This window comes from Dryobates pubescens, chromosome 20 (assembly GCF_014839835.1).
Source record: "Dryobates pubescens isolate bDryPub1 chromosome 20, bDryPub1.pri, whole genome shotgun sequence".
NCBI classification, from domain to species: Eukaryota; Metazoa; Chordata; class Aves; order Piciformes; family Picidae; genus Dryobates; species Dryobates pubescens.
This window is the reverse complement of record NC_071631.1, coordinates 15038153-15053683: the sequence shown is the minus strand read 5'-3', so window position 1 is coordinate 15053683 and position 15531 is coordinate 15038153. Positions and strand designations below refer to the sequence as shown.

The following is a 15531-nucleotide window of genomic DNA, read 5'->3' as shown; positions in this document are numbered from 1 at the left end:
TAAAGATCTTTGAAAGTAATTTTGAGACAGCACAGGGACATAATTTGCAAACAAGTAATGTAGTCTTGTCATTATGAGACCAACTGAAGACTGAGTTAAAATTACCATTTTATAGCAGAATCCAACAGAGGAGCATTTTCATGGCCTATGAGCCACTTGCAAAAGTACAGAACTATGAACCAGATCTGGACTTGAGCATTGTTACACTACTTGCTTTTCCCTGAACTGCACACATTCTAGAGTAAGACTTGGAGATATTTTAGGTAATTTTAGTAAGGTGGTTTTGCCGTCACGAAGCTGAAGCTAACAGCTTCTGGCTTCACTGCAAAATTAATTATTACATATAGCAAAAACGGCAGCATGTGAAATGTTTAACAGGTAGTTCACACAGGAACAGCAGGAGCTCGGCTCGAGCGCCGCAGCCGCTCAGGACTTGCGTCCCCAGATCCGCCGCTAGCCGCCCGCCCAGACGTCCCCTCCCCGCCCGAGCCTCGGGCCTGACACGTACCACCTGGACAGCGCAGCCTTGCCCCGCCGGCGCCCGGGGGGACACAGGGCGGTGGGTTGCGGCGGGGCTCCCGTCGGCTCTCTCCGCCTCCTCCATGGCAGTCTCCGCCCCTTAGGGAGGACGGGGTGACATTCACCCCGGAACGCCCTGCAGGAGCCCGCGCTCCCGGCTGGGCATGCGGTGGCGTCACACGGATGGCCGTGGGGTGCTGCCAGCTCTCCACCCGATTTTCTTTGGAGAAACTCCCCACGAGGCAGCGCACCCGTCTCCTCCCGCTCCCGGTTTCGTCGCCGCCGCCTCTTCGTCCCCCTCAAGCTTGCTACGTCTGCACGTGGGGAAGCCGCAGCGGGCGGAACGACGATAGAGATGGCGGCTGGAGAGGCCGGAAGCGCCGCGCCGCGCGACAGTCTAGGGGAGCGGCGGGCAGAGAGAGCTTAGGGGAGGGCGGCCACGCGCTGGGGTCGAACCGAGCCGCTCTTCGGAGGCAGTTTCGCCTCCGGGATGGAGGGACCCTGAGGGCGAGCCGCCGACCCTGCCCCTTGCTGGAAGAGGCTACCTAGGCCGGCGGCTGCTGTGTGGCCTTCTGAAGTGCAGTATCGCCTCCTGCTTTCCCCTGGCCTGGCTCGGGGTGTGCTGGTCAGGCAGTGGCAGGGCTTAAGGGTCTGTATAGAGAAGCACTGATTTATTAAATAAACGGTGTCTGCAGTTTTACTTGTATGTCTTCGGTCATCAATTTCTTGGACAAGAATGGTCTTGCTCAGTGCCACCAATGCATCCCTTTTTTTTTTTTTTTTTCCCTCCAAACATTAAAAAAAAAAAAAAAAAAAAGGAAAAATACTTTGTGGTGATAATGATTATCATTTATCAACCATTTACTTACTGAAACTAGAATTGTGCAACCACTTGCTCCCTTGAAAGTATTCACAACTAAAAGGGATCTCAAGACCAGGTCCTGTACAACAACCTATTCAGAATTTTAAAAATTTGCACAAAGCAACCTTTGTTGAGCAAAATCCTGAGATTATCCCTTGTTTATCTGAAGAGCCTGTTAAACAGCTAGACAATTCAAGCAGCAAACAGAGCAGAGTTATCTTAAAATGTTTGTTGGCACACAAATCTGAGAACCGAGGAGGTGAGGAAGACAGCCAAGCAGTAATTCACCCTTGGAATCTATTTCAAATTATCTACACAGCTTCTCTCCATCCAGCCTGAGTTTAATCTCTCTGTGAACAGCACTGCTAAATATGATCATTTCTTTTTTCTGGCGACGAAGGCTGCTAGCACTTTTATGTTGCCTGCATGCCTTGCTTTATCTAAGAAAGTGTAGCAGAGTATTGCTTTACTTGAGCTGAGCCAAACAAAAGTCCTAGTCAGGGACCAGACCCTCATTATGCGGTGCAGTCTACGAAATGCAGAGCAAAGCCCATGCTTCCTTCCCTGAGGAGAAAGAGAACCAATCAAAACCACTAGAAATGTTTTCTAAGTTATATTCTGTAGCTGACCACAGAGGGTAATTAAATACAAACATCTACTTCAATCTGATTTTTATTTGGGGGGATTTTGGACAGACTTTTAAAGGCCCACAAGCATTCAGAAACTACTCAGTGGGATTTTCAGCATAACCTAGGCATCTAACTTCCATTGTGAGGTTGTTACCTACTGGCCTTTGAAGATCTCACAGGCGTGTCTGTGTTCTTAGACAACTAAGCATTTTTCAAAACACAGTCTATTGCTTTGGTGCCTATGCCTCTTTCACATGGGTCAGAAGGGAAAGAGATCTTCTAATGTTGTTGTGACAAATATATTTAGAAACAAGCAAAAATGGTTTCTCCAATTGTACTTCCAATCTCTGAAGATTTTTCCAAGTGGTATGGAAGAGCACACAAAGCTGATTTTGCAACTAAAGGCATTACAGAATCAAAGACATTTCACATCACACTACTTTTTAGCCTTTATATAAAATCATCTCTTGAGGATTATTACTATGAACCTAAAACTTACAAATTCTGGAGGCTTTAGCTATCAAATAGAAATTTTCTTCATCTTGGCAGAAAGACACTCAAAAAGTTATTTTGCTTTCTCTACATTCACTGTCATTTAAAAAAATGACACAGGCTAGATCTAGTGTGGACAACTTAGGTCTACTGACTTGTGAAGACAGATCTCAACCAATTCTCCTAGGAGTTGGTTTATTATTTATTTATTTGAAATAAACTTTTCTTGTGTAAGGTATTGTGGGGATTATTTAGGCCAAGTCTAATTTATTTTTGAAAAGGTCAAATTGTAATTGAGGTAAAAAGTGTATTCTTACAAACAAATCTGTCTGTTGGTATTGTGGAGAATATGGGCAACTTAATTTAGTTGTATCTGTATTGGAATAGTAGAGCAAGTATAGTTTTCTTCCAGTACATTTGTTGCTGAATTCACAAGTTTCAGTACTAAAGCATGTCCAGAGCACACCATGTCAAAAGGATCATTCAACAAAGTAAGTAAAATATTCAGCTTAGAGCTAGTTTTGAAGCCACTTCTATTCAAAGAATGCTTTGAGCTTCCAAAAAAACTCCAACTCAGTTATTCTCATAAAACATCACAGTTGAGTGGCAAGAAAACAAGAGATGCAGTAATTCTTATTATACTACTGTAGGGCAGAGTTGGGTTTCAGAAGCTCATCTAGTCCTTCCCTCCTGAGACAGGATCAGCTCTGTCATTCCTCTTTTCTCAGCAGCTTGCTTCCAATAATGGAGACTTCATAACATCCTCAGACTGTTTATTACAGTCCTCACTGTCTTCACCCTTGGAAAGAATTTAATAACCAACCTAGATTTTATTGTGATTTTCAAGCCCCCTCAAATTTGGCAGGCTAAGATATTTTCACCCAAGCAAAAAGATCCAGATACCTGCCACCTCCCTGGCTTTAGAGCTGTTGAGCCTAAGCCTAATGCAGATTTTTTATGCAGAAGCTTTTTGCTACCTTTCTCCTTCCACAGACTGAAGTCTTCAGCTCCCAAAGTAAAATGTCTCAGTCTGAGTCCATTATTAGCAACAGGAATTTAAATTTGGCAAAAATTATTCTCCTTTCTTCCTACCTTAGTTGATTCAGCATTTTGACCAGACTTTAGGTCAGATGTCAAAAGTTGCACTGAGCTATTTTTAAAAATCAACCTTAGGACCTTATCCTGCTTTTTAGTAGGCCTAAAAAAAATAGATACTCATTTCATAATCAAACACTCTGAGTCAACACAAATGAGGAGGCCAGTGACCTGCCACAGATAAGACTAGACTGTCTCATAAAGGGGACAGCCCAACATCCCTTAAGCCTGTGCCTCTGATCTAAGAGGCTCCCTCAACCCCCCTCCTTCAGGGGTCCTTGATAGCCCTCTCCCGAGGGTTTTTATCCCCTGCAGCTGTGTGCCTTCTCAGCTGCTTTCTTGCTAATGCCTATCTTAACCCTTTCTTTGCCTAAGAGAACTTGCAAACTCTGTCCCAGATCTGGCCTTCCTTATCCACCCTGCACACAGCCACAACTTACATACTTGCAAACTGTTGTTGTGGTTCCCTACTATCCTGAGCTCTTGTTTAGGCTAAGGATATCTGATTCATTTAGTCCTTCCTTGCTGGTCATGCTTTAGACCTCTGTTTATTCTCATCTCTCTGGATCCCGGTCTTCCGGATTCTCTCTGGGTATTTTGCATCTCCACTGGAGAATGAGACCCAGCACCAGACCTAGTGCTCCTGCTGGGGCTGTACCAGTGCTGGGCAGAGCAGGATTACTGCCCATGTCTTGTGAGCCATACTCGTGTTTGCACAGCTTAGTGCAGTGTTTGCCTTTTTCACAATGGCTTGACACTGTTGACTCCTAATCAGCTTGTGATCTATTATATCCCCTAGATCTTTTTCTGCATGAGGGAAACAGTATTTTAGCAGTTTTATTCCAGGCAGCCACATGAGAAGAAAATGACTGAAGTAGTGTGAGTGAGATTATCTGCTTTGTGCTTCAATACCAGAATTGTTTACTGGTTTCCAATTAGTTACATGTGTACACCGTGTTAAGGGAGTCACACAAGTGTTGCTAATACCTTCCTTGGGCCTTTAGAGCTTTTATTATTAGTGGGGACTAGTACCTAAGAGTTATTTGGGCCAATTTCCCTGTGTACTCGAGACTTCAAATGCTCAGCTGAACGTGCAGAGCTAATTGCTTTGAAGAAAACTTCTTATAAGGTAGACATAGTGAGTTTGAAGAAGCTCACTGGAAAAGACGGTTGCTCTCTAGAGAAGATGTATTTCTTCTGACTTTGAAACCTTAGCTGTTGTTACAGAGGATGTTGCTGTTGCTTGTTTCTTTTGTAAAATGAGTCAGTCTGAAGAGCCTGAGGTTCTTAGGAGCTGGCAAATGTCACAAACATTTTGTTAACAGGAGTACTGGACTTAGGTACCTTTGTGGGTGAACTAGAAAGACACCATTAATTTTAGTACCAGTCCACACCTCCAAACATACACTCTTCTTGACCACCACCAGTCATTGCACTCCCTGTGCATTTGCATTTTATGTCCTTTCCTCAGCCTGCTGGGCCACACTGCAATGCTGTGCAGGTTCCCTGCTTTCCTTGAGCCACTCTGTTCACTGCTGTAGTGCAGGCTGTGGAGAATACCTCCGTGTTTAGTGTGGTTTTGTGGCAATAGGGCTACAGAGGATAAGGTAGTGGCAGGGGAGACGCACAGTTCTTCCACAGAATTGAACAAGATGACTGCAGGTTTTTCTTTGCCTAGGGCTTCAATAATTGAGTAATATTATGCAAAGTTAGACTTTTGTTTGGCAATCTTTTCTTAAAGACTATAAAGCTGTATCTTAAAAATACATTGAAAAGAAACACCTGGTGAAATCTGCTGAAGAACCCAGTGGAAACTGGAAACTGATTATGGTCTAACCACTTCAGTTTATACAGTTTGGTTTTGTTACTAAGTAACCAATCTGAAACCCAGTAAAGTAATAATGGTATTTTCCTTACTTACCCAAAAAGCTTTAGAAGTAAGTTATTTGGAGGGTCAGGGGAAAAAAAAAAAAAAAAAGGGTCTTATTTACAAAAGATAGCAAGATTCAGATAACAGAAGTAGATAAAAGTTAGCCCTGAGATCCCATTTTCCTAATCTTGACAAGTTCCTGTGTGCCACAAGTGATAACCCTTAAGAATCAAAGTTCCTACTTGAAGAATAAACCTTTAGAAAGTTCACTGTAGGTTGTTTGTTTTTCAAAACCATACCTCCCTTTGATCTTCTTGATGACTGAAAAATTAAACACTTATGAAATATAGTTATACCAGAGAGCTGAGTAAAGTAGGTGGATTTGTGTATTTCCCAAAGATTCACTAGTAAATTCATACTGTCCACAGTAAGAATTTTGTTGAGTTTCAGTACCTTTGGGAGCTTAAACTTCTTTGTATATAAGTACAGGAAGCATCTGACATTTTAAGATGGGAAAGTGCTTAAAGAAATAAATCGTATCCTTACAAAGGAATGTATACATAGCAGGAACTGGGATGTGTATAATACACAGAGATCCACAGGACAATGTATTGGATGCACATCTTTACATGACATACAGACAGGAAGGGAAATGAGTAACATTTTGAATTATGAGTTAGCCAAAGGCCTCTAAAGAAAAGATTACAAGAATTGTATAGCTCTAGAGAATACAGCAGCATTTACTTAATACATCTTCATTCAAAATGGAATTTAATAGGTTCTTTAAATCTTTCTACTCCCTTATAAAAGACATCTTACGATATCATACCTTATTGTATCTTTTAATGTCATTCTTAAAACACTAATCTACTCTGAAAAGTGAGTCTTAAATTATATTTTATTGTGACTAATTCCATTTCAGTTTTGTTTCCTTTTCAAAGATTGTTTTCCCATTTTCCTACAAATGCCAATTCTTCGGACTCACCCTGTGTTATGAAACTCAAAGTACTTTCAGGTTCGTGCATCTTCAGTAAAAGAGATTTTACAGCTTCATTAAAGTTAATAATACTGCTGATAATACAAAGGCTAACATAGTGAACTGCTTACTCCCTTACAGCTGTATTGGCTGTGTGTTGTAAAAGAGTAGTAAAGATGTAATTCTTGTCAGAAAATTGACCAGATGTGAGCAGAACAGAGACAGGAAACTGTTCTCTTTCAATGAAAAGCTGTTACTCTATTTTTTTATGTGCTTTCTTTTCTGAATGTAACTCTTCTCAAGGCCAGGAAGGCCTTTGAACAGCCCAACAAATATGCTGCTAACCTGGGGACCTTCAGGTCTATGAGGAAACAAGCCAACAAGCTGTGCAAATGGTATCTGTGGTGCCTTGTTATCATCTTATCCAATAGTGCATGTGGCTTCTGGGCTCTGGGAAAGATAGAAGCACAACCCCAGTGTGAGATCATCTGTCTTGTGATAGAGACATTCTCATTTTGGGCCAGTAAGCCCAAGTGGAGGAAGTGTGGGATGCTGTGGGGCATAGGGGGTGACAAACCCATCAGGCTCTCAGGTGTGCACAGCACTGCTGCTTTTCCCTGGCTTCAGGGGAGCTGTGAATATGTAGCCCTGTGGATCATGAGAGTCTGAGAGGTCTGCTTGCATTGAGGCATGTGAGAGGGCAAGGAAAGGAAGGTCTGGAGCCGTTTTGGTCTCAGCAAATCTGTCTGAATTACAATCCTTTCAAAGGATGGTATCAATTCACAATAATTCTGTGTGAATAAACTGACAATGTGTTAGGTTGGGGGTTTTTTTAGGTAAGGTTATGACATCATCAGTGATGTAACATTACAGATAGAATTTGCCCATTGGAAGTGTTCTAGGAGTAGATCTTTGGACTCCACATTGTTGTGCTAGCAGGATATACGAGATGACAGTACATTATTTCATTTTCTAGAGGCTCCCTGGTAACATCATCCTGATGCCATCAGAACCTGCAATTAACAACCATAACACAAAAGACTCTGCTTCTCCCTCCCTGTGACAAAATCCTTGCTTGTTTGCTTCTGCTGCACACTCTTATTTTGGCATAGTCAACCCAGCCTCCTAACGTCTAGGTACATTTTCCTTTCCAAATAAGGTTTCTTTTTTTCTGCGTAAGAGAGAGAGAGGTAGGTTTAATTTCCCTGTCTGGGAAGCCAAGAGCCTACTTTTGCCTTCAAGTGAAATTAACTATAAATAGCATTTTGCTAATGTTGCTTCTTATGCTATGTCCAATACTCTACCTATTGAGACAGAGCTCAAGGATATCTAGGTGTCCTACTCCATGGATAGCAGTGGCCTAGAAGCAGATCCTGCAGGTATTTAAATACTGGGATATCTGAATATTCCTATGAAAAGTTTCTTTTTGTTTTAAAACCTCCAACTGTACAAAGTTGTATTTGTTAGTGTTCTCATTTAGGTTCTCAGATTATTTATGCACCCAACAACCCATGTGCCACTTGTGGTTATTATGCACATAAACTTGAACTTTGACATTTCATACTGTTGGAGAACATTGGTATGTGCATTCCTTTATCTTCCCACCATTCCTGCAGTTGCTCTTCATTACTGTCAGTGCTAATTAGTTAGAAAACTACATTCCATTTTGTCTGGGCCAATTAACTGGTTGGAGAGAATGGCTTTTCTGGGATTCCTGCTAACTGTGTATCATCAGCCACCATCTACTGAGTCATTAAATGAACCTGGGCTCTGCTGTGCTTTTCAAAGAGGCAAATTCTTGTTTCTCAGTTGACCAACTTGCAAAAACTCTTCATGGTTTTGGAAATTACACTCTCTTATGACAATTAAAGTGGAAAAGATATAGTGTAGGCAGTTAAATGACAGCTGTTACATGAATTATTACCATAATTGCTTTATATACATTTCCACGTGTTTAGTATGCCATCTTCCTAAATGCGAGGGAAGAATACCAGCAGAGGAAACAGTCCTTGTGCTGCTTCAATATTGTGACTTGCAGCCTGTCTGAAAGCATAACAAAGGCTTGATTGTGCAAGTGCCCAGCTGATCCAACAAGCAATGAATAAGTGAGCAATGGTCAACAGTGAAGGAGTGGATATCACAGAGGGCAATTCAAAAAGGTTATAGTGCTGTGAAGTGAGGGAGGCATGAAATGAAATAGAACTAGAGAGACAAAGATCATCAACCATTTGGGTTAGTTCTACTTTATTTTCTTGAAACGGTTCACCAATCTTGGATCAAATAGGTCAAACAAACAAACAACAACAACAACGACAAAAGGACTGTAAACTAGTATGAGATAAATCTTCCAGTACAGAAAGATCTAATTTTGTTCTTTCAGTCTAAATGAAAGATAATTTAAAAACAGAATCTGATCTAACTGATAATGAGAAGTCCAGAAATCTGTTTGGAAGACATGTTAGGTAGCATGAGACCTGCCACTGTTAGGGGAAGGAAGCACAGACTGTCAGATTTTTGTGTCCAGCATTTGGGTCCACATAAGGCCCAACACAGTAAAGGAATGAGAAAGTTTGATATGTAACAAAAGACCTCCTCCAGTTCTTCATAGGAGCACAAGTATCTAGTGCAATCAACAGCGGGGAGGATTTCCTTTCCTTCAAAGTCTTTTTACCCTTGAATGGATTTGATTGGATTTTCAGCCAGACTCCTGTCTGAGAAAACAGAAGATACACAGACATATATATTACCAAGACAGCAAAGTTCAGATTTGGTACTTAAGTACTGCTTAAAGGACTTCTCCCAACAGCATTAAAAGAGAGTTTGGATGACCACAGCATCTTCTAAAAATATTAAGATTTATTCTGGCTTCATGGTGTTTCCAAGAAAAGATACTTTCTAATTTGTTAGTCATTACTTGTCAGTTTTCATTAAACTTCATGGCTTGTCACTGTCTTTGGACATTTCAAATTAAGCCCTTTTATCCTCAACAAAGCCTGTTACCATACCTTTGAGCTTTCCTGTTGTCTTGTCTTTTCCACCACTCACAATAAATTGGCAGACTGCAATGAATGTGTATCACTTGATTTTCAGAGTTCCTCATCAACTAAATTCAGCATCATAATACTGAGAAATGACTCTCAGAAGGTGTTGCAAGGAACTGGGTGGAGACTTCAACAAAGAACGTAACTTGCCCCTTCCTCAGTCCACTACTTAATCAGTGAAGCATTTCTGTGGTCAGATTTATAGGCACCTAAATGAGAGTGTAATCTGACCTAATAAAGCAGTGATAGCCAAAACATGTTTTGAGCCAAAAAAAACCCCCAACAACCAATAAAAACAATGTCCCAGAATCTCTTTCAGCAGATGTACTGTTTGTCATCTGGAAACTTTGCAAAATAGAAAGATTGTCATCTGAGCTTCAGATCTCTTTGGAGGAGCTTTCTTGCTGCTAAGCTGGGTGGCGCTAACAGGACAGGGGGTTGTAAGGCCCTTTACCCCTTCCTTCAGATACATCTGCCCTGCAAATACTGCCACAAAGCAGCACAAAGGACCCTGCTTTGTGGAGCAGCACAGATCTGATTTCATGATCTGATCTGTTGTTTTTCCTTAAGCAAATATGTAATAATGTCGGAATTTATGGATTAGTTAGACAATCCCTGATCTGCTTTAATCACGACGAGTGCTGTTCCTCCTGGAACGGCGCTGGTGGAGGCACTGTGCAGACCGACTGGGTGTGCACAGAGAGCTCTTTTACTTCGCTCTGTTAATGCTGCAATATTTGGTAAGACATTACTCATTTAGTGAGTGATTGAGTTCAAGAAGAAATGAAAACTCGTGTGCTGTTAATAACAACTGGGCAAACCTCACCGCCTTTCTTCTTGTAAAACTACCATTGATTCAGTGGCGGGGGGAAAGTTTGTCATATGAAAACTACCCCATGGGCCAAATCTGGCTTACAGGAGCTTGTCAGCCTTGCTGTAAAAAAACCCTCTCATCAGATCTGAGGTTGAACTCAGCTCTGAAAAGACCTGCTGTTGAAAATTAAGTGTGAAATTTGCAAATGATGAAGTTGAATTATTTACCTTGTTAGTTCATCATGTCTGCAAAAATATTCTCTTCCCTTCTAGTAACCTAGCAACGAATACACAGTGCACAATTATTTTTTTCACAATTTGTAGGAGAGTTGCATTAAAATGCATGTCAGTGTCTTTATTTCATGACAGGCATGTAGCAAACAAGACTGCAAATGTTTGTTTATCCTGGCAAGGGCTGGATTTGTTTAGTGTAACTCGCATTAGTTTTGTCTAAGTTCTGAAGCAGAAAGGAAAATACGTTCTTGTTTTCAGATCAGTGTTACAAATATTCTCTTTAGCCTTGTTTTTATTATGAAAAGTGACTACTAATGGATTCAGACCTTTGTCCTCTGCTGTCAGATTCTCCCACCACGTTCTGGCTACCTTTGAAGGACTGCTGATTGCACAGGCTGAGTCTACAGGTTGCAGACTGTATGCAGGCTGGAGGAACTGGAGAAAATGAAAAACTAAGCCAGCCAAGAGGCTACACAACAAGATAAATATCAGCTTCACCATGGCATAAATTACATTTTCTAAAACAGGAAATTAATGTTCATTAGATGGTAGAAATACACAACTGGTCCTCTTGAAAAGTCCTCAGATTAAATGCTGGGTTTCTGAGTACTTTTTGGCAGACATTTTAAATACCTAGGTTATTGTGAAATGAAAAGAAAACACTAATTCTTGTGGATGAAATGTGCAGGACTATCCCCAAAACAACAATATGCTGAGGCCTCTTTAGAGGTTTTTGGTTTTGACTTCAGCTTTATCCGGTCTCAGGCATGCAAGCATGAGTTAATGCCTGCAACTCAGAGGAGTCTCTAGGCTTAGGCACTAAATCCTCTGCCTGGATCCCCAGGTCCTGAGACAGCTTTGCTGTGTGGGATGGCAAATGATCTGCGTTTCTTAGCCATCTTTTGTGCTTTGTGTTACCTTTTTGATCCTCTCAATAGGCTGCTTGGGTCCAGACATCATTCCCTTCATTGCTTTTCAGTTTGATGTGCAAAGACTGAAATGCAAATTCTTGTCTGCATGGGCTGGGTTGCTGAACAGTCGAAGGTGTTTTGAGTAGGGGGCAGAAATACTGAGATAAAGCCCTGGAACTGTTGCCACTGTGATGCTCTGGCCCTTTGCTTAATAAAAACCAAGCTGTCTGGATTGGGAAAAATGGACCTCAGCATCCTAAAGGTATGGGTTTAGCACTATCACAGAGTATAGATTTAATCCTTAGTCCACTTTAAACTCCTTGGCCAAGATCGCACATCACTCAGGCTCCCTAATCTACATGTATTTTAGCTGTCTGAGGTGCTTGAATTAAGAGTAGCATAGCCAGGGGTGTAGTCTCCCTCTGCAGTCAGCATGGAGAGGCAGGTGCTTGCAGAAGGTGATTCAGCTCTCACCTGGCTGAGTCACTTGTTTTGCAGGGGCTTTGCTCCTATTACGTCTGGGGCACCCACGGGAGGGGAGCACACCTGGCTTCCCTGCTTCAACTCCAGGGTCAGTCCCTACTGCATGCCTGTGAGACAGAAATAAATACCTTGAGCAAAAAGGGACATTTATTTGCCAACATCTCTAAGTGTAGCAATTTAAAACCCAAAATATACACATTAGCCAAACTGCCTATTTGCCTTTAATGCCAAAGAATTCATGGCAAATGAAGGTCACTGCTTGCAGAGGTAGCATCTACTCCTGCTTTCACACTACCTCATGCAACAAGAAGTGATAGACATAACTTCAGGTACACCCACTGGTTTGGCCACATCACAAGTCTGGGCATCTCCACTTTGTTATTTATTTATCATGGGGTTATGTTTTGTAATTAACTTCTTCGTATATTTTCTTTTCTTTTTCCCCAGAGTTTTTGTGTTTGTCTGACAATTAAGACTGAAAGTCTAAGTCTCACTTTTGTGCCCACAGCAAAGCTCATTATTTGGGTGGGAGCCGGTGGGGATCCCAACGCAAACATCCAGAGGCGGAAGCTGGATTGTGCGTGCAGCAGGAGCTGCCAGTTCAGTGGGTAGCTGTTTGTTCCAGGGCTGCCTGTGCATCCAAGGGGAGAGGGGCAGCTTCGCTCCCAGCACTTCCCCGCCCCCTCTTTCAACAATTCTGTCATGCTGCCTCACTCCTTAAAATGCAATCTCTAAACTGACACAGTTCCATCAGAAATCCTGCTGTCTGCAGACTTGGTTTTGGGCACGCAGTTAACACCAACTTCTTCTATGAAACATTTGCTTTTTTTTTTTTTTTTCCCTTTAATTGTGTGTTGTTTTCTGTTACATTCCAAAGACCAAAAGTTTTCCATTTAAAAAACAACTACCAAGCCACGAGCAGCAGCAATTTAGGAGTAATAGGAACTATGCTCAGATAGTAGCATTTATAGAAGTAAGCAGGGATAAGCAAAAGGATGTAGTTATGGATGAGTGTATTTTCTTTACTAGTTTTAATTTCATGAAAGCCAGTAAGAGTCCCCTCTCACTGCACCCAAAGTTTTCCCACTGTCTGTTCAGCTGCCAAACCTCTCCCTGATTTGTTCTTCTGTTTTCTCCTGTCTCCCAGATTTACCTTACGAATTCTGTTTCTTTCATATTGATCCTGTATTAATTTTCTATTGTCCTTTCTGTGGCTTGTTTGAATTCTTAGACCCCTCTCTCCTCCCTCCTGCTTTGCCATGCATGCTGTCTAGCTATGGCTATGCCTTTCCAGAAAATACCCTCCTTCTCCTCCTTCCCCCTCCTCCTTTTACAGTTTCAGATTTCCCTTCCTGGCAGCCAGTGAGGGGCTGCACACCATGCACTGGCCATTGGGTCTGCTCTGTAACCACAGGACCTGATTCACCTCCTGCAAGCTGAGTAGCATGAAAATAAATCAGCTGAGAGGGAGCTGGTTGGGAGTTGCAAAACACGGGGATACATGGTGAAACCAACACATGGGCTGGGTTATGACCAGCATGGCTCTCCAGGAGTTTGCAGTTCTCCCATATACATTCCCTACGGGACAGCAATGCTGAGTGAGACCTTTCATCAGATTAGCTCTGCCACACTGTTTAAACCAGCTTTGCATGTTCAGCTGAGATGTGCTTAACCCAAAACCCTGCCTCTGAATGTGTTGTGCCTTCTGGCTGGGTCCCAGCTTGTCAGGAGAGTTTTGTCCCTAATACCTAGGATATAAGAGCAGCCATGCTTTGAAGAAAATATAAGTCCAGATCTAAGCTTGAACCCATCTCTAATCAGTACTTGATTTTGTTTTCTTCAAATCTGCACATTTGAGTACTGAAGGAAATTAGTCATCCCTCCTTCAACAGGTTCTCCTCCCGCAGCTGCCTGTTCTCCGAGTCTTTCAAAATCACCGCTGTTTGTGCCAGCATTTGTAGCTGCCACAAATACTTAAAGTGAATTTAGAAGCAAGTGTCTGAAGTGACTGTGCAGTTCCTCATCTTTGAGTTGCTTCTTAAGGAAGGCAGTGGATCTTTACTGGGATTGAAGTGTTGGAGTGTATGAAGCTGTTTCCAGAACCTGTATCTCCAGTCCTGCCACGTTAGGCCAGTATAGTAATGCAGTGGCTTCTGTTTTCAGAGCAGTGTGAAGCCTTCACTACAGAGGATTTATGTTTCCATTAGACATTATACAATATTTTCCTCACAGATTTCAGTGAAGTTCTGCTCTTTCTGAATCGTAAATGCAAAAAAATTACTGTTCAGAATGTTCTCTCTTGAAAAGATGTTTGCTTTTCACAGCTCAAACAGAAAACAGCTCAGTGCATCCAAAAGCTGCCTCACCCTTTGAGCGTGTTCCCAGATCTCAGCCAAGAGCACTACTATGGAATAGCTGTGAGTAGCCGGAAGAGTATTGTGGGGATTGAGATGCAAATGAGCAAACCAAACAGCCCCAGTCACTGCAGAGGTTCCCTATCTCCTTCTGCCCCTCACTTTTGAACTGGGGAAGGCTTAACCTGGGCATGGTTCTGCAGCCAGGAACGCGGGTCCTGCTCCCACAACCCCAGGCTCTGCACCCAGGATCCTTGGCTGGCTGTGCAGCCACGATCCTGAGCTTTGCTCATTTGTAAGACTCATCATCTTAGGGCAGATGGACTGTATCAGCATCATGAAGGCATGGAGGGCAGGAGGGGCTTTCAAACCACCCTTCCCCCCGCCTTGCTTTTATTTTTCTATGTCCTCAGAACTAAATACCACTACCTTTTCTGAGTTAAAAGGTGACAAATGAAAGCCAGAGGCAGTACCCCCTGCACAAGCTGCTCTCTATCTTAGAAGTTCCCAGTTTTCAGACAGTTTCAAAAGTTTCAAAGTGTAACGTGAGCAGCTGCCTGGGCACTTGTTTGTTTTGTCAAATGCAGAGAGTTAGAATATTGCAAAGGAAATCAGATACAGTAAGTGGGTGGGGGGGCAGAGAGGGGGATGGGAGGGAGGGCATGCAGAGGGTCGCATACATAAACATGGCAGGGAATAAAGCAGTGCAACATTTTCTGTATGCTTTTCTTTCCAGTATGAGGGAAGGAAGCAAAACACTCTAACAAAACCTTCTTCTAAAGAAATAATCAAGGCACTGAGCTCTGAGGTCTGTGTCACTGCACACGACCAGGAGAATAAGGCATTTTGCATCACTGGGTGTTGCCATCACTTTGTTCAGTGTTGTCCCCACATGCTAATTACATGTTTACATGCGTTTCATCATTTGACATAATTACTGTAATTATGTTAATACTTCATAATCAGCAGAACAGTACCTGTAATTTACCAAACAAAAACGACATGAAAAGCTAATCCCACAAATGGAAAGGGACACACTGTGAAGGATTTCATCCTAGGTGCAGAAGCAGGCAGGAAGCACTCAGAGCTGGGATATCCTGGTTTAGCCATTGGATCCTCACAAGTGGCACCAGGACACTTTGCAGGGTGATTTAAAAGGCACCAAGGAGGGTAAGACACCAAACTGAAGAGGGTGTCCATGTTTAATACTCATCCATGAACTCTCACCTAGAAAAATCTGTGCAATGCCCTT

General features: G+C 42.3%; 1 protein-coding gene across 1 annotated transcript in view; it reads right to left on the bottom strand.

Moving 5' to 3' along the window:
- Nucleotides 1–685, bottom strand: part of B3GNTL1 (UDP-GlcNAc:betaGal beta-1,3-N-acetylglucosaminyltransferase like 1) — a 114426-nt gene extending 113741 nt beyond the window's left edge. The window contains exon 1 of the mRNA XM_054170983.1: nt 509–685. Coding sequence (XP_054026958.1) covers nt 509–604 — 96 coding nt within the window. The 5' untranslated portion in view covers nt 605–685. The remainder of the gene's footprint in view (nt 1–508) is intronic.
- Between the last annotated feature and the right edge of the window lie 14846 nt (nt 686–15531).